Source organism: Acomys minous (assembly GCF_964271855.1).
Source record: "Acomys minous genome assembly, chromosome: 1".
NCBI classification, from domain to species: domain Eukaryota; kingdom Metazoa; phylum Chordata; class Mammalia; order Rodentia; family Muridae; genus Acomys; species Acomys minous.
This window is the reverse complement of record NC_140483.1, coordinates 25,108,924-25,132,681: the sequence shown is the minus strand read 5'-3', so window position 1 is coordinate 25,132,681 and position 23,758 is coordinate 25,108,924. Positions and strand designations below refer to the sequence as shown.

Sequence of the window (23,758 nt, the reverse complement as noted above, 5' to 3'; positions counted from 1 at the left end):
CCTGGAAGGAAACAGGCCACTTCCTAATGAAAATCGGCAATGGGCCCAGTGAAGAATTTGAACTTACTTTTTAAAACTTTTACTTTAACCCTCTTTTTATTTATGCTTTGTTGCAAGGGCAGTCCTGGGGCAGCTCAATTTTTACAGGCAAGAAACAGGACCAGAAAGGAGTGCAGAAAAAGCATCTGCTTTTTAGACAACTGACTCGGATGCTTGGGCCTCCCAGAAGAATCCCTACTGAAGGGGTCACTTGGTGAGGACGAATGCTTTTGGAGAACCATTTATGCGGGGTAAAACTCAGGCACAGTGCATTGAGGGACTCTCCTTAAACTGTGAGTCTCACTCCCCTGTCTCTGAGCACTGGAGTAATAGCAGTAGTTCCTCCGCTTAAGGCAGGGGCTTTGGTATTCCCAGTCACTGTTCTGAGGTGTGGAAAGAAGTCTCAGTTCCACTCAGCTCCACTGGAAAGGGGGCACTCTGCTTCTGTTAACATTTTCTACTCAGTTTTACTCAGAGATGAACCATCACTATCCTGTCAGCCCCTCCCTTCCCCCCCCCCACCACCCGCACCCGCACATTCTCTAAGATCACTTAGAGGACATCAGCACAACGCAACAGCTTCTCCGTCTACACAGCCCACTTCTCTTCATTGCTTGACAGACGGACAGACAGACTGCGAGTTTGCCTGTTTGTTCTCAGGGCTAGAGAAGCCTCCAGGGCTAGTCTGTCCCGGTAACTGCACTGAACAGGCTCCCAGAGCAGTTTGATGCAAAGAGACAGGCAGCTATTTCCTTACCAGCAGAAGGGCTGGGCAGGCCACAGTGGGAAAAGCCATCACCCCAAGTACCATAAACCGTAAGGAGACAGGTGGTCTAAAGCAGGAGGCCTCAAGGAGCGTTAAGTGAATTCAATGTCTTCTCCCAGCACGAAAGAAGACGAAGAAACACGAGAGCTGTGGAGGGGAGGGGATGAATGTGAAAGATGAAGCTAAGCATGAAAATTTAATTTGTTAAAATAATGACTAGAGAATGACAGATAATGCACCAATTGTCTACATGCATTTATTAAACACATAATAAATGTGCATATGAGTATATACATTGTGTGTGTGTGTGTGTGTGTGTGTGTGTGTGTGTGTGTGTGTGTGCGCGCGCACCATGATAAAAATTAATTTCACCTTCTAGGGTGCATCATTGTTTGTCTCCCTGCTAGTAGGAACCCTGGAGCACAGAGGCAAATTTCAGCTTCCTTTCTGGCAGATGGAGGCCATGTAGCTTAAGCTGCCCAGGTGAGCAAATGTCACCGAATACCTATTTGGAGGGTGGTAAATTCCAGCTATCTCGGGGAAATGCCAAGTGGTCTCAGGTCACAAGTTTGGCAAATAGCAATTTGGAAGGGGGAAGGGGAGGGCCCAGGGGAGGAAGAGAACAAGAACGTATGAACGGGAAAGGCGAAAAGGAAATGAAAGAGGTTACTCGAACAACAGGCAAGGCCTCAAACATAGTAATTTCTCAGACTGCCTAAGCATAAAATTAGAACCATTTGCTTCAAAGCCAGCATGTTTCTTTCTCCATGGGGCAGCCAGGGTGGCCGTGAGCTTCCGTTCTAAAGACTTTTATTGGCACATTCCTGGTCCTAAGAACACACTCCACTCATGTCCACAGGCTTGAGTCAGCTGTCCATGAGACAGTGACTGTGACCATGACTCAAGCACCCCATGGCGCTAGGAGCTCCTTGAATGTAAGGGTTGTGCCTGGCATAGTCTCATGACTCCTCTTTTACAGTGACCCACTCAAACATCAGGCAAGCAACATAAATAATGCGTCCATGACTAAAGCAGTAAGTAGGTGGAAAGAGAATATGGATTCTTCAGCCATGCCAAGCCACGCAGAAACATAAAACACAAATACCTCCACACTGAAAACATCAACCCAACCAGGGGAGAGTTTAACGTTTTCTTAAGTCAACCTGTAGTTTCCAAACAGAGGTCTATAGATCATTGGTGAAGCTCGCTTATAAACATGGAAAGCTTGTACGGCCCTCCACTCAAGGAGAGCGGTCTTCCTGAGGGGGAATTATAGGTGAAGAGGTAGATGATGAGGAGAATCTTGGCGTGTCAACCAGCCTCTGCATACTTTGCCGAAACAGAGGCACAGTGGAGATTTCCTTTGTACTGATGAAAACCAACTAAGAAGCTACCAGAACATCCCAGGCAGCGACAGACACTCAGAGAGAGAGAAGGAAGGAAGGAATAAGCAACGGCCTATTCCTTTTCTTTCCTTGTCACTAGAGGACTGTTACTGTTGGCACCCTTCTCTTTTAGCGACACCTGTACCAGTTCACATAACACATGAACTCTTCCATCCTCTACCCCAGGGGCATGAGAAAGGAAAGAGCCTATGGAACAAATAACGGGCCTGGCTCTTCAGTGGGCTGGTCAGACACTAGGCTTTTGACGACTAGTGGAGAGAATTAAATCAAAGACAGTTTCCTTGTTGTGAGGCAATCCAACCCTGCTGGCTTCTGCTGCCCCACATGAACGCAATGCTGAGTTTCGGGGAGGGGGTCACCTCACCATGCTGCAGAAGGTCAGTAATAGAAAAGCACACAGATCCACAGATCCATTGAAGAATAGCAACCTCACACACACCAAGCGCATCTTTCCAAGTGTAACTTTTGAAGAAGAAAAATAAAGTCACGGGACTTTTTGGCAGCAGCCTGATGACAGCCCCTTCCTGCCCTGGCTCCAGCAGGCTAGGTGGGGGGGCGGGGGATATGCAACTGTGTGCACAGTGCCCCAGATGAGTTGTCTGGTTTCTAAAAACTGGCAAAAACCAGGCGCCTGGAGGCCCCTTTGCATGAGCCTCAGATATAAGGCAAGTAGCCACGTAAGAAACTAGGTAGGATAGAAGGCCTGCAACCTTCTCCAAGTGTTCAAAAAAAAATCACACCAAGCTTAACAAAAACAAATGTCAAAGCTGTTTAAAGTACATCAAAGTTCTTCAGGTTAAAAATTTCCCCAGGGGAAGGTGCTGCACTCCCCATAATAGCAGAGAGATAAAGAAGGCAAGATGGGAGGGTTTTCACACTAAACTTCATGTTCTATGACTTAACCCAATTCGATAGACGAAGCAACAACGGGGATATTCATTGATCAGAGCTGAAACAGAGCCAACTTAAGAGAGAGGAGCTGCAAGCTGACATGCAATCCAGAAGAACCCAGCCCACCTGCTTCTGAATCTCACTTCCGGATGCAAAACCTTGAGGCGTGCACTGTGCAACTGAGAAAGCAGCCGTGCTGCAGGAAATACAAAGGCAGGGACAACCCTGAGAAAGGACCCTGAGACCCCACATTGAAAGTAAAGGACGCCAGACTCCCAAAACCGACTTCTGGGGAGGCCGGTCTCTCCTGTTACCCTTGAGGTCAGCCTGGATGGATGAAAGAAAGCCCCAGTCTGCAGTGCTCCTGGCTAATCTTCCCCAGCCTGGCAAAGAAGGGGAGCAAGGCTCTTCTCCAGCCATCCCAAGCCTTGCAGATCTGCGCTGGGTACTCAAGACAGGACCCCACGAGTGACCCCGTATCTCCACCAACCAGCCCCCCTGGGCATCCCCAGCTGCTACAGGGCTGTAGCAGGCCAAGTCCATGAATCTGAGATGACTAATGGCCTACCCCAGAAAGACACACAGTGCAGAAGACATCCTGTACCTCTGCTAAGCCAGATCCCTACATAAGATCGTGTTTTTAGAAGGACCTGCCCTCTCATCACCAAACTCCTTTAGCACGCCTCAACTTTCTCTAACGCCCCTGACTTCTCACTTCCATCTGATTTAGGCAAAACATATCCTCAACTCTTGATTATCTTTCTCTCTCTCTCTCTCTCCTCCTTTCCCCCCTTCTTATCCCCCTCAAAGGGTTTAGTTCCTCACACCACACTTGGACTTCTCACCCCTATCGAGACTGATACTGTATCACCACCCACCCAGGGCTTTCCCTCTAAGGGCTTGGAGATGATTACAGACAACCTAGCAGAGGCAAGCTGAGCCCAGGTGCCGGCTCTTTGTTTTTAACCATGTTAATGTAGGCTTGGGGGCTGGGGAGGGGGGCTCGCCAGGCTCTTCTTGCACTCTCAGAGCTATCCGCACATGCCTTTCAGAAGGATGCTGGCTGGGCTCATCTCTGCGCTCTCTCAAGGAGGCTTTCTTTGTTAGGCACAAAAAAATAAACGCAAGTTTGAGGCCTATTAACAATGGTAATAGGTAGAAATCTCTTGACAGTGGCAACGCTTAAGATCTCAAATCACCCAAAGACTTCAGGGAAAAAACCAAAAATACCCCCAAAAAACTCTGCTACTCATTTGCTGGTTTAGCCTCGACCATGGGGTAAATAAATATATTCCTTTGAGCCACTGGCAGATTCAACTAGTCTGGAAGCAAGACAAAAATGTCAACTTTTCTTTTTCCCTGGCTGTCCACACTTCTGCAGGCAAAGGCAAGCATCTTTCTAAAAATATATATAATAATAGTAACAATAACAATAATGATGATGATGAGAATGATAATAATAATAATTTAATAAGAATAATAATAATTATTATTATAACAATAATAAAATTTAAAACCTCACTTTAATAAAGTTTCCAGAAGGTAGGATGGCAAAAGACCACCAAGTCACTCTCCAGATCCATGGTGGAAACCAAACACACACTTCCAATCCTGGGCTTTGACTTCATGAACATAGATAGGTAGACCATCCTTCCTCACATATTCCATGGGTTTTTTTTTTTTTTTTATTCTGGGATCCCATAGTTACAGGCTTCGAGTGTAGTATGCATGAAATAGTATTTGCTGTAGTTGCCAAGCCAACAAGGTAGATTACAGCACACTGGCCCTCAGCTGAATACTTCCACCATAAACATTTTTCAAATTCCACCACTTTTTTCCCCCCTTCTCAGTTTGTCTTATCCAATTCAACTTGATTGATGGAAGTAGCTGTAACACCACCATAACCAGTTTTACGTGACCGACTAGAAAAGATACAGGGATTCCCAGGCTAAATTAGGACTGCCATCACGCGAGAGAGTTCGCTCATAAATGCTCAGCCTGCCTCCCAGTCTGTGTGCCTAAGCTTGGGAGAGGGTTACGGTGGGACTCACTGCCTGTAGTGAGACTGGTGGCTCTCTGTACCCTTCAGACTAGGAAAGCCGAGAACAGGAGGTAGATTGGTATTCTCAAAATGACACAGTAATACGGAGGCAGCGTGCAGCAGGCTTCGAGTGTAGTCTAGCAGTCTCGTCTAGCGGCTATATCCACCATGGAGTCCTCCGACTCGTTCCCACTCTGTTGGAGCTAAAGATAGCAAGATGGCTGTTCGGCCCACTCAGTTATTTTAGGGAACCTCTGAGATTTTTGTTACGGGGAGAGAAGCACAGATGAGCAGTTGTGGAGAGAGAGAGAGAGAGAGAGAGAGAGAGAGAGAGAGAGAGAGAGAGAGAGAGAGAGAGAAAGTGGAATGGGGGGCTGGCTTCATCCTAGCTCACAGTGGCATCCGCAGATGCGTGCAGGGTCCAAGTACCCTCTCCCAAGCCGTCCCATATGTGGCCAGCAAGCAGGCATCAGTTTCAACAGCTACAGATCAACCAGATCCAGCTTGAGAAGGCAATAATAGCCACACGTGTCCTCCTCAGAGTGTTAAGAAACTTGCCAAAACAGGGAAGAAATATTCCCTCAGGATAGCCATTCAGTGGCCGGGCTGCCCAACCAATACGGCAGTAACATGCAGGCACCAAGCCAAAGAAATGCAACCTGGTGAATTAAGACACACTCCACATGGAACATACACCCTCCATTTCTTAGCTGTAAAACAAAGCAGAGGCCCCCAAATATCTCCTTAACATTTAGGACAATCTGAAGTACTTTAGGCACATTTAGGTTAAATAAGATGAAATCCTAAAGTTTACTTTACCTGCAAGTTCCTTTTACTTGTTTTTTTTTTAGTTGTTTGTTTGTCCTTTTAATGGAGCAACTAGCAAATTCAGACGCTTTAAATTTAAAAATTATATATATATGTATATATATATATATATATGTATGTATACACACACACACACACACACACACACACACACACACACACACACTGTTCTGTTCCAGAACTCTAGGACAGAGGGCAGAGTATGCAAGTCCCAGGTACACAAGCACACCACACCACTCACACACCAACAGTGTCAAGCATTGAGACAGCCCCTGAAGTCCTGACTGAGATGACAAAGCATCACATAGGGGATTGGGACTGTAATAAGGGAGAGAGGTGGTCAGCACCCAGGGACAAGGATTCTGGAAAATAATAGCAGCCGCAATTAACTGAACGCAGGCATTGAATGCCGTGCTTCCCGGTGTTGTCTTGTTTAGTCTGTCAAGCGAGCTTGGGTCCTAGGTATTATTTTCACTCCCGATGAGGAAATTGATGCCCTGTGAAATCAAATAACTAATGCGATTTGACCCGGTTGGTTTGACTGCGAGTCTATGCTCTACCATCTTAGGTTGCTGCTGAGGACTGGCTGTTGTTTTCCAAGCGCCTTCCTCCCCTAGGGACATGGCATACAGTCCTCCAGCGTTAGAGGCCCATGGCTCCTCTTCTAACTCTGAAAGGACTGCCACAGAAATCCTCATCTTTTATATTTCGTGTAAGATAAACTTTTTCAAAGTATACCTTTTCACTGAGCTTAATGGATGGGAGAGAGCGCAGAATAGAACCCTAAACTTGGAAAAGAAGAACTCCAGGAAGAGAAGCGGGTAGAACAAGTGGACGGCTGGGAGGACTGAACACAAAACCTACAGCGCGCACAACTGGACCCGAGAATGCATCTCCTCTAACTATGCATTAAGCATACCTCAAGCTGTTGATTTATTATTTTTCTTGTGTGTTTACTTTAAACCACTGGATCCATTGCAGGAGTGCTGAAGAACATTTTGGCGTGTCCTCAAAATCTAGCCGTGAAGTTACCAAGTGACGCCCCATTTCCCCTCCTGTAGCTACCGAAGCCGTACACTCACACACAAACACTGTACACACATACACACCGCAGCAGCCACAACAGCCAAAAGAGGGAAGGAACCCAAGTATCTGATGAACAGATAAACAAACGCGTGGCCTATCTTTTCCGTGAAATACTGTTTGGCTGGGGAAAGAGCCGGGGAGGTCTCATATGCGTGTGGAAGCGTGAACATACCTCGAAAACAGGTTAAGTGGGAGACCCTAGTCCCAAAGCATCACATGACTACGTTCCTGTGGAATGGCACTGTGCACAGAGGCAGGATATGAGGTCAGGGGTTGTTAGAGTCTAAGCATGGGAGAGAGGAGCAGGCCAGCTTGTGACGGGTACTGGGTCAGGGATGGTCTAAAATGTTCTAAAATTAGATTGTGGTGCTTAGAGACAGCTCTGAGAATACACTAAAAACCACTGAGCTGTATTTTGGAAATAGGTGAATTTCATGGTATATAAAATATATTTCAAACATATGTTTAAAAAAAAATAACATGAAGAAACAGTAGCCTGCTGTGTTTCAAGAAGCTCATCTCTGTGACGAAGATAGTATTTCTCCTAAATACAGAACATATTGGGAATTTGGGGAAAGGTCACGCGGTTCTGACTTCTTTTTACCAAGTTCCCACCTTGAAGCTCTGTAGGTTGAGTGGAGGGGTCTGGGCATGCTCAGAGAAAGCGTTTGAACTCCAAGGACACACTGTCTCCAGTTAGTGCTGCTATGGACACGTAATCTACAGCACAGGTAACTCTAGCTAGCAAGGTAGTGGTTGTCCAGGAAGAATATGGTTAAAAACCCCTGACTCGACTCTCCATTGTGTACCCTGCCCTTCGTCTGATTAAACACAGCTAATTCCCACTTGAAGAAAATACAGGAGAAACGAAAGAAGCCAACCTCAAATTCAGCAATTTTTCTCTTTCAAGCCTTGAAATTGGCTCAGCCCTTAGGGACCATCTGGCGGAGGTCTCTCTCTTTCATGTAAGAAAACAGGGCCAGGGACCATAAAACCTGCCCAGCCAGGGTTGTTTACAGCAAGCCCCGTCACTTATATCTACTGCTTCAGTCAAGTGACCCTTAAACGTGCCCTCAAGCTTGGAGGGGTCCTCAGGAAAAGCATGGCACATACCCAAAGGTGGGTATCAGGGTCTCAAGAGAGAGTCACCACAGCAACACTTTCAGATATGTATTGCTGTGACCTTCATTTAAAAAAAAAAAAAAAGGAAAACTGGTCTCAGAGACGTTTAGCAACCTAAATAAGGTCACACAGCAAAAAAAAAAAAAAAAAAAAAAGTAGCAGAGCAAGGAGACTGGGTGTAGAAACCACATAGTTACTTGCCAATTACTGTCACAGTTTCTCCTGAAGTGAAGAAATTTGTCTGTGGTCTTAAATTGGTTAGCTGTAAGTATACAACTAGCGAAAAGGATGACGTGCCCAACCCAGTATCCACTTATTGACAACACTTTCAGGGACAGATGTAGGTAAAGCTATAAGCCATAGCAAAAAGGACGAACCTTGACCCAATAGAGCCATGGTTGTCACTCATACTGGGGTGGAAAGTGGCCTTTAGGCAAGTCACAAGTGACCTTGTTCTGTCATCCTAGGGGACAGGCTTTGCGGTTCCATGACAATTTATACCTGTACTTTTACCCCTTGAGAGCCATCTTGAAAACTGCTAAGAATTGCTGTCTCTGACATGGCAAAAGGGCAAAATACAGACACTCTGGCCCTGGAAAACAGTAACTGTCCTCCCGTCACCATCACAGGGCATCAGGGATATGTCTCTGCAGTCTAAAAGGGTTGATGAGAACGCACACTGAGAGGGTCTCGGACAGAAAGCCCAGCAAAACTCATACAAAACACCCAGGAACTCTGCGTTTGCTTTTAGCAACTATTATGTTCCTAGGTCCCTCCACAGCATCTCAATGAAGGGACAGGATGGAACCTGACGAGTGTGTCCCCTAACCAAGGTGGACAAGGCGAGAGAAATGAACGGGGACTTCGGGTGATTAAAAACAATATAAAACAAGGAGGCATGTTTGCTTGTATCCTTAATCCCAGCATGTGGGGTGCACAGGCAGAGGCAAGTGCATCTCTGTGAGTTCAAGGCCAGCCTGGTACATATAACACATAACACATTTCAGGACTACATAGTAAGACCCTTGTCTCAAACAAACAAATATATATATATATAACACATAGGTTCAGACATTGCATGTGTCTAAAAGATATGCAGAACAGAACTTGAGGCTCAGCTTTCCTAGGGGATGCACATAATGTAGATCTCAATAGAAACCAGGGGCCAGTAAGATGGCTCGGACAGTAAAAGTGTCAGTTGAGCCTGACACCTGAGTTCAATTCCCCAAGGCCCATATCTGTGAAAGGCGACCAATTCCTGAAAGTTGTTTTCTAACCTCCACACATCTGTCATGGTACTCCTCATCTCGCCCCCCCCAACAAATAAATACATAAATATAATTAAAATAAAAGATCTGTAAAGATGCCAGCCCTCTGCGTCGAACACTCCTATGCCTTTGTGTTTATGTATGGCCAATAGATCTCGGTTTGGGTTTGTTTACTTGATCGGGGGTATTTTTGTAATTTTGCCAAGAATGAGAGAAAATTTATGGGTATCAACAGAAGAGAGAGGCAAAGCCTTCAAAAGGTGGCCGCCCAGCTGGGAGCTGAGACCTGGAATCCCTTGTAGGTCTCAGCCTCTCCAGAACTATGCACACAACAGCACACTAGCCTGCGGCCTGTCTGCAGCCCCTACAATTCTAAGTCCACTGTTCTTCGCCTTGCACATGGCCTCTTGCTGAGCCTCCACTCAAACTGTCTCTCAAGTTCAATTCAGAAAACAAATAACATGCAACCCCCTCCATCTCTTTGGAGAGGCTGTGAGCAAATCATACCCTACACCCTCTCCCGACTTCTCAAGAGCTCAGATGTCTGGAAACCCACTTTCAAGGAATGGAAAGACACTGAAATGCCAGGAGACGGAGACAAGACTTGCCTCCAGGTCACCTGCCACTCTCTCAGAGGCACACTGCTGGTCACAGCATGTGTGCATCCCCGGGACACCGGGTGAGAGGCAGATGTGGGGAGGTAACATTGTCTTGTGAACTCTCCTTGCTGGCTGCTCTTTCCTTTCCTTAGTCCATTCATTCTACCTGGCAACCTGGCCCCAAACGACCAAATTCTCAACTCCTCAGATGTATTTTTTTTTAATCCGGTTCTCCTCCGACACTCCCACCCTGCTCTGAAAGAGACCTGCTGGGAGATTGTTCCAGACTGCCTACAGCTATTTCAGTCCTGGGATGTTCAAGGAACAAGGTCACTTGTGTTTTTTGAAGTCACACACAACTTCCTTCCACAGTCAACTCCCATTACACACACACACACACACACACACACACACACAGAGAGAGAGAGAGAGAGAGAGAGAGAGAGAGAGAGAGAGAAGAATCGCTACTTCTTCAAAGGAAAGAGAAAAGAAGTAGGGTGTTCCCATCATATAACCACGATGGCAGCGGCAGGAAGAGTAAGAAGGGAAGGAATGAAAAAAAGAAATAAGTAGCAGAGCTGAAAACAAATCCTACAGCGCCATGACAGGGGGTGCTAACTGAACACAGACAGAAAGGGAAAGAGAGAGAACAAAAGAGTGTTAAAGAGGGGGAAATCAGTTTTTAAAACCCCCTCCAAGTATTTGACTGAACTGGAGGGCATATCACACTCAGTGAAAAACTTAGCTGAGGAGTGCCCGAGAAAGGTACTAGGTTCTAAAATTAAGATTCACAGGCAACTACAGCTCATTCTCAGGTGACTGGAACTCTCTTTAGGAAGCAAACCTCATTTTTCACCTTTTCTGAATTTTTAAGCCCCTGTGATTTTTGACCCCCCCCCCAAAAATGTGTAAACCTTTTGAAAAACCAAGAAACCTTTTAAGTACTTATTAAATATTCTGGGTCTATTTTCCCCCCCAGAAAGTCAATGTGTTTGGCTTTGGTATCTTACACTTCTGACCCATCAACCCATTTCCCAGCCCACAAAGACACAGGCAAAACGCAGCTCTGCTAACATGTCAGAGGACAGGTGCCGGTTCTTTAAAAGGACATTTGACTATAAGCAACTCAAAGTCTATGCTTAAAGACACTATGGTCCCAGACCAAACACGTAGCTAACAGCTACATCTGAGCTCTCCGTAGCATTTGCTAGAGGCTGACTGCAATTTGCAACCTGAATGTTTTGTTGGCATTTTTTTTATCCTAGCGCTTATTTTTTTTTAAAGCATAAAGTATCAAAATAAACACTTCCCCACACTCTCAAGCAAAACACACAAGTTCGTCTACTTTTCAAAATCCCGAAGTAATTTCTGACTTAAATACCCATCAATCAACTATAATCAGGCCGTGCTGCCTTCTTGGGGTATTATGCACGTGTTTTTTTGTTTTTGTTTTCTAAGTACCAAAAGGTTGATCAGACGTCTTAGCTAGTTTTCCTGTTTACTTCGGTTTTCCAACTTAGTCATTAACAAAACTCAAGAAACAAAAGCAGCAAGCCCCCTACCAACACACAGACATACACTGACAGACACACACACACACACACACACACACACACACACACACACACACACACATGAGCCCTGCCTAGGTGAGCCAGGGACAACAGCAATGAGTACCTTGGGTGGCCTCCACAAGGCTTCAGGTGGCCTTTAGAAACACTCATTCCATGCTGTGGGCCTTGACAGTTCCAATAAGAAAAGTCCCCAAACAGCGAAGGAACATGTGTAAACTGATCTTTCAAACCATCTTTTTTATGAATTCTGGATGAAGAGAGGGAAAAAGACAGACAGACAGACAGACAGACAGACAGACAGACAGACAGACAAGGGCAGCGAGAGACTTGTACAACTTTACAGACACTTTGCATCAAAGGCACGGAAGATGTGCAGGCGGCCCAAATCCTCAACACAGAAGTCCCGGCGCTTGAAGATAGCAGCTTGTTCTGAACACAGTGCTGTCTGCTTTACCATTGACCCCTCCGTCTGTTCCTTCCCTCAGTCTCCCAACACTCAACTGGAAGAATAAAAGCGGGTGCCTGCTCCCCCGACTCAAGTGTCCTCTGCACAGAACCTCGTTTTGTCCCACTCTTCACATAGGGAACAATCACTGTTTATATTACTTCATAGACCATCCTTTAAAACAGCCCATAGCAATAGCACACAAAACTTTAAATCAGGTCATTTTTAAGACTCCAACCACATTCATATTCACATTTGAAAAATTTGTTAAACATTATCTTCCAAACATCAGAACATTATTTTCACAAATACCACAACTCCGCCCCCCCCCCCCAGATCTCCCGACCCCAAGCTGTGGACAATATTAGTCAGGAGCAAAGTCTTCACCACACACCTGAATCGGACCTCTATTCACACCCACCCACTTTGATCTACTACCTCATCAGGTTTTAATTAGGAGACCAGAATTAAACACTTGGGCCATGATGTCCAAGTCAGTGACCTGACTGGTGCCTTTCCCATTAAAAATATGACAATGTGTCTGTAAAAAAGGAACTCTCCTTCAGTCCCTTGATTTCCCATTCCTTTTGATTGCGACTCCACATTTCATGAACCTAGATTAGCAAAAGCCTCCAACTTGACTAGTAACAAAATCTATGGTTCAAAGTGAATAATTCACACTGCAGACTTACAAAAGAAAAAGAAAAGAAGAAAAAAAAACAAGCAAAAGAGGCAGACACATATGCTCACAAGCCCATAGCTCCCTTCTCTGAGCTAATAGAAAGCAAGCTAGCAAGGAAAACAACAGCAAAAACAACAACAACAAAAAAGACTAAAAGATGTGACAAGCCGAGGTAAAGCTCCTTTGATATTAGCATGCACAATCAATACATCTCTTAAAAGGCGCCTCTCACCGCTAAAGTGACGCAATTATCAGCTTTGCAATCAGGTTAGGTCCTGGCACAGCCACCTGGATGACTCAGAGGTCTGAGACGCCTGTCTCAGGTGCTTTGTCTGCAGCGCTATATGCTCTACAAGTATCGGTCAACAAAGGAGCTATTTACTAATTTCACAGACATCTGAAAGACCCGAGTAATTACATATTCAATCAACAGTGACCTCTCTCGAACAGATTCTTAAAACACAAAACACAGAGAAATCCAGAGACCTTAAAAAAAGAGGAGGAAAGCCACCTCACAGTGCCCTCCCACTCTTTTCCATGTGTAACTATCAATGTATATCAACTGAGCGTGCAATCATATCTATTGTCACTTTCACTCATGTCATGCCCTGGCTTATAAGGTTTAGATATGAATTATTGACTGTTATACACCTTGTTGTAAAAAATAAATAAATAATAGGATGGCAGGTACTTTGCCTGGCTTTCAAGTGGGCGAGAAAGTCTGAGGCCAGCAGCCACTCCGCATTTGCTGCATGCACCCCTCAGTCCCTCTTTGCGCCCTGGCTTCGGATTGTTTTCTTGACTCTTTCTCCTTCCAAGGATTTTTAACCCACTTTGGGAAATTAAGGATTAAAATAAAAGAAGGAAGAGGACAGTTGCTAACTGCCCTTTCTCTGCGCATCTGTTGTTTAAGAACACCTCTGATTGATGACTGTGCTTTTTTAATTGTTGCTTTAAAATTTAAATGCCCTCCTGGGATGTGTTATAAGTGTGTTAGTCTATGATATGAGGTCTAGAAAGTAGAAAAACAACAGAGGGAATGATCTCAGGATAATATAGTGCCCTAACTCCAAACACTATTCCTGCTAGGGGAAAAAAAAATAAAAAATAAGAGGCCCTTCAAAAGCGGGTTCACCTAATGTTGAATAGTAAGTACATTCCACAAAGGTATTCGAAGACACTCTTTTGAGAACCTCCAGTTCGTTACTCTGTGTAAGTACAAAGAACAAAAGTGGCGAAAAGAAGGGACACTGAACAGTTTAGCTCTCACTGCTCTGGCCAATAGCAGGGGTGACTGGGATGGGGGCAGCTGAGTAGTGAGTATAGACAAAAATATATTCCTCCAGGAAATGGACTTCCATTTTCATATCCCCCACCCCACAAAGGCATATCATTCTAGAAATTTCCCATCAGAACCTCCACCTTAGCCCCAATTTCAAAAACAGTTAGGGCCAGATTTGAATCAAACATACTGCTTGAATTCGGCTGTCAAAGCTGTTTCCCTTTGGAGAAGCAGAAATGTCTTTCATGGTAGCACTTGCATTCTAAAATGTTAAGGTCCCAGGAAGAGTTAGCAGGGCTGCAGGCTCGGTGAATTGATTCGCCCAAGAAAAAAATACCCAAAGGTTGGATTTTTCATTCCTACCTGTTTTTTCTTTGATTTCACACAACACATTAAACAAGGCGGGCTTCATTCTGTGGCAGTTTAAAGCATGTTTTCTGCAAGAAAAAACAAAACAAAACAAAATACAAACACAACAGCTTAGGTGGACACTCAAGATCAATCTGATAAGGTACAGGGGAAACCTGAACATTTAGCCCCCCCAAAAAAAAAAAAAAAAAACACTATACACCAAGCCTAACTCTGTGGCATGCTTCAGTTGTTTTTATGACTTAATATACAAAGTCCCAGCATAGAAAAAGAAGCTGTGGGAGTAGGGACTTAACTACAGAGCAGAAATAACCTAAATTATGCCCATTAGGAAAAGCGTTTCCCTTCTTTCTTTCTTTCTTTTTTTCTTTCTTTCTTTCTTTTTTCCTTTCTTTCCTTTCTTTCTGCCCTTTCCCCCCTTGGTAAGTAGTTAAACCAAAGTGGACTTCTTCAACCAAGAAACCCATGGAAGACAATGAATGCAGCAAGGCCAAATGCATAGGTTAACAGTTCTGTATAATCTCTGCAAGGGCCACAGCCTAGGAGCTATGCCTCTGCATGTGTGTGTGTGCGCGCGTGTGTGTTTTCAAATTTAATTCATCCATGTGTTCGAATTCATTCTGCAGATGCCCCTGTATTCTCATAAACATAAGATGCTTGAAAGGTCTTGTGAGTAGAACTGTCAATTTATAAAATTTCAGTCCCCAAGTTAAAGAGTATGGAAATGTGTTGCCAGGGGGCAAACATACCCAGATGGGGAATAAATTCATTTCTCTGTGTTCACATTATGGCTCTTGTGCGCGCACGGCTTATTTGCAGGTGTTGAAATTCAATTATTTACAATTAGGACCTTGCACCCACTGGGGAAAAAATAAATACAATTTTGCCTTTTAGATTAGTGATTTACCTGGTTCCTGTAGTTGTGCATGTTAGTACTCGGAATGCACTTGAGGAACAGAACAATGCCCTTCCTTCTAGTTTATTATGGACTCACTCAGCAGAATAATATTGTTTTGGAAACAAAATACTGATCTTATCAGCTACTAGCTAAGGGAATTCTGTTTACTAACTAAATGTATGTGTAAAGATAAGCAGAAAACCCTGGCGCGCAAAACCCATTCAATTCTTTTTTAGTCAGTTTTAAAGTTAAAAAAAAAAAAAAAAAGACATCCTCCAGAGGAACAGGGATTACAAACATACTCTATACTGTGTAGCAGGGGAATAATAAATTCAAAATTCAAAATGCACACATACACATCATCTAAAATAGTTATAGCTTACTTTCTGAAGCAACAAATATGTACTACAAATGTGTAACTAGGAAGAAGGAAAAATAACTTAATAGTCTAAGTAGTTACATTGGTTTAAAAAAAAAAAGAGGTTAACAATTTAATTCTCAGAAGGGTTTAAAAAACAGACTGAAAACATTGCAATGTATTTAGGATCTTCTCTGGATCTTTAAAAATACTTCCCACTCATCCTTTTTGCCCCTTTTTCCACAGGCCCAAATGCAAAGATCTGGCAGCTCTGTATGTATGGAAGCTTTGCTTCCCCACACTACACAAATGGGGTTAGAGAGACAACTGGATTCTTCCCCATCCCCAAACTGCATCTGAGCTTTCTCAGCATCTAGGCCATTAAAGGGGATACCCGCTGAGAAGTGTTTGTCCCCAGTTTCACAAAAAGAGAGAGCCAGAAAAGTAGCGAGGATGCAGGCTCACAGGCCTCTTCCACTTCAGGAACTTGTGATCAGACCAGTTTATCAGTGCTGTCCGAGTGTATTTTTCTGGAACAATGTTATGGAGAAATCTGTTCCAATTCAAGAGAGACTTGCCAGTGGGGAGCCTCTTGTTTGCCTATAGCCATTAGCTTTTCTTCAGATAATAACATTCAAAAGGAGCACCAATTAATTTTTCAAAAATCCCCCCACACCATTAAAACTATAAAAATATTTTTTTGGGGGGAGACTCTTTTAACATTTCCAAGTTTTTAGGTGACCTAAGCCTTAGCACTTTTAAGTTTACATGTTCCATGTGTTAGCAGCGAAAATGAGTGTAATCCATAACATGCGTGCTTTTAGCTGCTTGCTTCCTCTTATTTTCTCAAGGCTCTGTTTCTCTTACCCAAAATCCATATTATGTGTTATCCATAATTAAGTCACATAAGGTCTAAGCATTTTGTAATATATTTAAAATAACTCCAAAGCAAAATAGAGAAGTGCTTGGCGATTTAACAAAGCTGACTATGTGGACATATGTGGCCATTGGTTGTTTTTTTTTTTTTTTTTTTTTTTTTAATCCTTCCTATCTGAGCTGGGCCTTGGGCAGGCTGTTGTTAGTGGTTTTGCCACTTAACCTGTGTTTTCATTTCGAAAGAGGATTTGCTGTAAAAAATCCTAGAGTCAAGAACTCTGTATACCTGGTGGTGGGTCAGCTAAGCAACCCCAGTTTCATAATTATGATCTTTCATATCCTGTCCTACTGAAAAACATGAAAATCTTCATTCTTCCATTTTAATTTAGTTGTACTCTTAGAGATCCTGGAAGAGGCATGGGGCAGGGAATATGCTTGATATTAGTACCCATCCTTGTATAAAGGACCACACAGCGCTGTCTCTGTCCTGGGAAGGTGAGAACACCAACTCAAATTAAGAGACAATAAGGTTAAACTAAAAATCGGAGTCTCTTAAAACTAACAAACTGCCCTCAAAGCAAAATTATCTTTCCTTTCTTTCCATTTTCTTTTTCTAAAAACACAACGGAGTGACTGCAAGATATTTTCTTACTCTCTAACACCTACTAACACAAAACTACCCTGCTTTTTGTTTGTTGTTTGTTTGTTTGGGGCGGAGAGTGAAAAAAGAGAAAAGAACAAATAATAAAAAATATTATTATTATGGAGGGGTAAGTGAAGAAGGAAAATCAAACTTGCTGAATTAGCTAAGGAGTCAGTGGAATCTGCAAATAAAAGTGTTCTTGGGACATTTTTTTATTTTGTCATGTTCCGAAGTCCTCTCAACTGCACTAGGCATGGAATGCCGCTCAGAACTTGACAATTCTGCTCCCTTCATACACTTTTGTAAAGCTGTAAAAAAGTGCCGAGGGCCGCTTTCGGATTAGTTGGCAGTATTTTCGGCGTGGCTGCGTGTTTGTGTGCATTCATACAAATACCTCTAACAGACACACACGCACAATATCTACTACACACAGCCATATCACGGCACCGGCGATCACACTTTCAACAACAACGCTTCTTTAAATTTTACTCCTCCGCCACAGAGTTGTTTGTCAAAATGAGAAAAGAAACATTTTAAAAGAAAGCGCTGTAGTGATTCGCTTCCCATTGTTTCCCCAGCGAGAGGGAGGGAAAAAAAAAGAAAAGAAAAGAAAGGCAAAGAAAAGCCTCCATCTCACCTGGCCTGCGCTTCATCCAAACTCTGGTCTGTGATGGTCATAATTTGCTGTAAAATGTCCCCGATGTCCTGCTTCCTCCCGCCCTCCCCCTCGGTCCCTCCGGCCCCATCCTGCAAGTGCTGGGACAGGCCGGGGTGTCCGGCCATCCCGACCCCAGCGTGGGAATGCATCAGCCTCGGCTGCTCGTCCATCTCTGAAGGCTCCAACAGCCCCGGCTCTTCCTCTTCGGCTCCTCGGCTCGGCGCCTGGGAAGCACCGAGGCTTTTTATCCTTCAAGCTGTCTTCAAATCCTTTTCAGGATAAACAGGGACCAGGGTTTTAAAAAAAAAAAAAGAAGAAGAAGACCAAAAGGGAAAAAAAAATCTCTTTGCCTCTTTAGAGGATGGTGGGAGGATGGGGAGGGGGAGGGGGGCGTGAAGGGGTTGCGGGGTGAGGGTGGGGATAAGGGCTGGTGGGGAAGGGTGTTGACTCCAAAAAAGCAAGAAAAATAAACCACCTTCCCACTTGGCGAAAAGAAATCAGAGCTGCCTTCGGGTTTTTCAGTCCGATCTCCTTTGCAACGCAGAAATGGGCTCCCGGCGCTTAAATCTGTGGCTTAATCCTTTTGCAAATATGCATTGATCGGGAGAAAGGAGAGGTAGGCAGGGGGATTGCAATGCAAACTTTCCCCCCCACCCCCCGCTGCCCCCCACCCCCACTCCGGGCCAGAGTGATCTCAAAGGGGGTGGGCTGTAGCAGAAGCCAGATCTCCCCCAGCCGTGGCGGCAGGCAAAGCCCAAGCTCTCTCCTCCTCCGTGTCTCTGCAAACTCCAGCAGCCCCGTCAGCCTCCTGCTTTTGTTTAGCCCAGGCTCAGGACTCCAGAAACATATACAGAAAAACCACAGCCTGAGAGGAGGAGGAGGAGAAGGAGGAGGAGGAGGAGGTGGAGGAGGAGAAGGAGGAGGAGGAGGAGAAGGAGGAGGAGGAGAAGGAGGAGAGGGGAGGGGGCCGAGGGAAGGGGGGAGGGGGCGGAGAGGCCAGGAGGCGGGAGCCAGCGAAGGAGGAGGGCTTCGAAGTCCCGCCCACTACTATGATTGGCCAGTTCGGAGAAACGGGCTCCTCCTCCCCCTACTTTCCAACCTGCCCCTCCTCCTCGGCCGCCTTCAGCTCCTCCTCGCTCGGGCGTCTTGTCAATCAGAGTTCAGAGGTGGGCCGGGAAGGAGGCGGAGCTAAGACCCAGTCTCCAGTTCTTAAAGGTACAGAGCGGCGCTAGCGCAGGCTCTTGTCTCGCCTGATTCTCTTAGCCTCCGTCCTTGAAGGAAAACGTGGCTCTACTTAAATGCAAGACTGTAAAATTAACACGAAAGCACACAGACGGTGTGGATCCCTCGGTCCCACCCCTCGTTCGCCTGCGCGGTGACGCTGAGGTAGTTAAACTCGGTTCTCTGAAATCCTTAGACCTTGAGAAACCGTTGAGAGCAAAACTTTGTCATATGACGTAGTTAGTAAATAAAAGAGAGTTGCTAAGATAATGAATAATGATCTCTAATAGATGAATGTCGAGATAGTAGGAAATTTTCGAAACTGCAACTCAATGCCAGGAAAAAGACTACAAATTGCCATTTTTGTGGCGCGAATAGTAACTGAACGTGGACTAGGAAACCAAATAAAACTCAAGAAAAATAGTGATGAATAAGTTTACAAATGAAACTAATTCAACATTCTCCTCCCCCCCCCCCCGAGGGAAGTTGGTTATTTGGCTTAAACACTTAATAAAAGATTGCATTATCACAGTCTGGTTCTAGCTTTTAATATAGTCTAATAAGCATTAATAACAGGGAAAAGAAGGAAACTGACATTTATTGAATGCCTACTACGCACAAAGTAATTTACTTGAGTTATTGTATTTAATCCCCAAGACATCACTATGAATTATGGATTATTATTCTCATTTCACAGAGAGGAAACTCAGAAAGGTTAAAGAATTTGTCCAAAGTCCACGGTTACGAAGTATCAAGGCTGGAATTCATACCCAAGTTTGGCTCCCTCCAAAGGCCTGGTGTGTCTATGGGTAGTAGGCCTCAAATTGAACAGATGGATGTGATCGTGGTAAAAGTTATTTGTGTGCCTATTGTTTGTCTAGCTTGAAAACAGACTTAAGACCTTAGAAGAGCAGATATTAAACCAAGAGGACTGGGATTAGAAAATAAATAGGAAATGAATATATGAATTAAGTGGAAGCCAATAAGGAATTAGTGCCTGAGCAAATCTGCAAATTTACCTTTAGTTTCCGTTAGTCCAGCCAACAGGGAGACTCTAACTGGGCACATAGTCTGAATTGCCGTAAGTCAAAACAACACACCAATCTCTTAGGAAAACCCTGGACGTCTTTGAAACATTCTCCTGGGGAGCCGTGCCCTCTTCCTGCATATAGTGCACTGAGCTGCTGCCAGCTTCACCTGCCAGCCAGATGGGAAGTCACCTAGCCAGGCACTTGGAGATACCCAACTAGAACATTATTCTTTTCATCAGTCATTGCGCAAACGTTTGGCAAGATAAGGGGTCCTCAGGGAAACGTCTCAAAGCACCTCGTAACATGCTCACTGGTGCCCACTGGTAAAAGGACATGCAATAGTGCGTATTAACTGTACTGACAAATCTGCATTACCTAATAAAAATGGTTTTCTTCACACACAGACCTCAAAACTGTTGGCTTAATCCACATGAATCAGAAGTTGAGTGAAACTATATACTTAAGTCGTATGTCAGCCTCAGCCCGTGTGGTTCCATGTGTCCCTTGCCTCTTACAACATGAGCTTAGAGTGGAGCCTGTAACAAGTCAGGTTTGAAGCCATTGATTCTGAGTTCTGAATCTAATAAACTGTGGCCAGGTCGAGTGCTGAGAAAGTTACCATTAATACTGTAAGATCATTGTCATCTAGGGTCATTTTGCTAAGGGAATTAGAGACTTGTACAATATTAATAGTGCAAATGCCTAATATGTATTTTTTTTTAACCAGGGTAATTCTTCTCTTCAAGGTACTTACTTGGGTCACTTTAGCTCTCTGGTTCTATTGCTATCTTCTTACGCTTTTAACTATGACCCCCATACTATTGCCCAAGTACATTTCAATATAAATGAACAGTATACTGGAGAAACCACACACTACAAAAGGGGTGAAAGAAAGAGAAAATCCACATAGAGTAAGTGGAAGTGGGTAGAGAGGTGGTCTGAGGGACAGATTGGATCTGGAAGGCAGGCAGGGTTAGCAAATGCTTCAGGGTGTGGACGCAGTGGAGGTAATGTTAAGTAGGTATGGCTCCACAGGTGCTAGCTAGCAGCATTGTGCTTTCTCTGGTGGACACTGAGGCCACATGAACGACTGTTTCAAGCATGGGAGCAAGAAGCATTGGCTTGTTATACAGGTTGCCCAAATTGTCTGAGAAGGGAGACAAAGTTAAAAATCCATTAGCAAGGAGGAGATAGAAATGGGAAAGCAAGGGCAATGCTGAGACCATAGTAGTGTGGTGCCACTGTGAGACCGGACTTGATGTGAGTGAGAAAGATAAAGGAAATGGCTTCCAGCTAGGAATGCAGCAGTATTGATATAGTCATAATTATAACTGGATACAATTTATCCAGTATGGCGTCTGGTTTAGGCCTTTGTAATATATTACCACATAACTTGACTGACTAAACACCCATTTTTAATACTTCCCTATTCTGTGGTGAAGAAGCAAAACTTCTTCAATCACTAGACAAATACAGACTGGCCCCACTCAGGAACTGAGGAAGCACATTCCATCCTTCTGTGGATGCTTTGTTGTATGGACATAGATTGTATTGAACACGTTAACCTGTTCTGTGACTAGGCCATACGGTCTTGTGTGATCATCACTATATACTGTCTTCTGAAGCATGATTCTACATATGCTGCAAAAGTTCTGGTTGGTTTTTGTTGTTGGTGGTGGTAGTTAGGTTTTGTTTGTTTGTTTTAATGCAAATAAAGGAAGTCAAAGGGAGGAAACACCTTAGGTGAAATAAAATGACTAGGATTGCATTAGGGAAGTTATAAAAATAGACTATGAGGGAAAAATTCTACATGCAATTGCCCAACTTTATGAACCGTGACAGAAGATGGATACAGTTTTTTGATCCTTCTGTATGTGGACAACACTTTACTTAGAATCGCTGTGGTTTTATAAATATGTGCTGGAAGACTTAACAACTCTGGTGACTGTGCTGTACATCAGAGGAGCTGAGTACTGCTCTCCGCTTCTGAGCCACTAGCAACATTTTTACCAAGGAACAAAGCAGCTCTCAGTCTAACCCAATTCTAAAATGCCACAGAGTCATCTCAGCATGCTCACTTCTGTGACAAGATTGAGTGACACTAAGCGTTTTCTTTCAAATGTCTTCAAACCTAGTAGGACACACTTTCATTCATCTTCAGGGAAGGAAAAAGAACACAGTGTGGGGAATAAAGGAAAGAATCCCACTCGACTCCAGCAAACCAGGGCATGGACTTATTGGTGTGGTCAGAGATAAATTCATTACCACCTGGTATTGTATCATTTACGCAGACACTAACATAGGCATTGGAGTGGCCCGGTAGGCTCATAGATTTCAATACTTGGTCAGTAGGGAGTGGCACTACTTGAAAGGATTAGGAGGTGTGGCCTTGTTGGAGGAACTGTGTCACTGGGGGTGGGCTTTAAGGCTTCAAAATGACCCTACTGATCTCAGAGTCTTTCTTCCTGCAGATCCGGACGTAGAACTCTCAGACCCTTCTCAGGCACCACGTCTGCCTGTGTGGTACCATGCTCCCCGCCATGATGATAATGTACTAACCCTCTGAAGCTGTAAGCCAGCCCCAGGTAAACTGTTTCTTTTAGAAGAGTTTCTGTGGCCATGGTATCTCTTTACAGCAACCGAACACTGACTAAGACATGGGTATTTATGATTATATTTTAATGGGTCTCTAAATTTGTTTTGTTTTGTTTTGTTTTTTGAGACAGGGTTTCTCTGTGTAGCCCTGGCTGTCCTGGTCTCACTGTGTAGACCAGGCTGGCCTGGAACACATAGCGATCTGCCTACCTCTGCCTCCCAAGTGCTGGGATTAAAGGTGTGCACCCAGCTCTAACTCTTTTATCTATGTAGAGAAAGAAGAATTTCTCCCAGAGGGTCGTATCCACATCAAGGAGCCATGGGTAGCATGTAAGACACTTTATGGATCCCATTTCTCTGCCCAAGGCATCATTCTCTTTTTGGTTTCTTACCCATTTTTTTGCTGTTCTTGACCTTTCTGCTCACTTATCCGCCTTTATGCCCCTGTACACCTGGAATATTTTTCTTCCTTTTGCTTTGTCCAACTAAAATTATACAACAAGGACTCTCAACATAAGGTCTACATAAAGGCATCAGAGCTTCTACAGATTCCTGGAAATTACACACAAAATTGGTGGTGTATGCCAGTTCACATTACGCAGAGTGAGGCCCACTACATTCATCAAGGCCTCAAGAGATTTCAAGGGCCCCACAATGTAGCATCTACTAGTCTTAGATGACCGAGCTGTAAATGATATAAATTTACCCTGGTCTCTTGAGAAGTCACATGAAATACCTGTTTCAAATTCCTATGCAAAATTAGTCCCCAGACTGTCAACAGTTCATTAGGAGTAGCTATTGAAAGATAGTCAATATATTATCAATATTAGGACTAAGCAGACAACAGTTCAGGCCTTTAAAAGCCAATCAAAGGCGTAGGGAAGCTCGGATGCTTTACATCATCGTGGTCACTGTCATATTCTTTAAGGCACTTGGAACATGGTAGTGAAGAGACAAACTGGATTCCTTTACTTGCACGCTAATGTATGAAATAATACACAAATAAGGAAACTATCAAGGCCAGAAACTCACTAATTTGTGAATAATACGAATCAGTCTGATGAGCACTGAATCACGGAG

General features: G+C 44.1%; 1 protein-coding gene across 4 annotated transcripts in view; it reads right to left on the bottom strand.

The window, feature by feature from the left end:
• Positions 1 to 18,796, bottom strand: part of PBX1 (PBX homeobox 1) — a 309,744-nt gene extending 290,948 nt beyond the window's left edge. For 2 of the 4 annotated variants that reach the window (XM_084789027.1, XM_084789026.1), the window contains exons 1-2: positions 17,811 to 18,794; positions 14,393 to 14,466 (exon numbers count right to left, since the gene is read on the bottom strand). In XM_084789027.1, the coding sequence (XP_084645153.1) occupies positions 14,393 to 14,466; positions 17,811 to 18,001 (265 nt within the window). In that variant the 5' untranslated portion in view covers positions 18,002 to 18,794. Of the gene's footprint in view, positions 1 to 14,392; positions 14,467 to 17,810 lie in introns of all 4 variants that reach the window. The other 2 variants (XM_084789024.1, XM_084789023.1) reach the window with 2 other exon arrangements.
• Between the last annotated feature and the right edge of the window lie 4,962 nt (positions 18,797 to 23,758).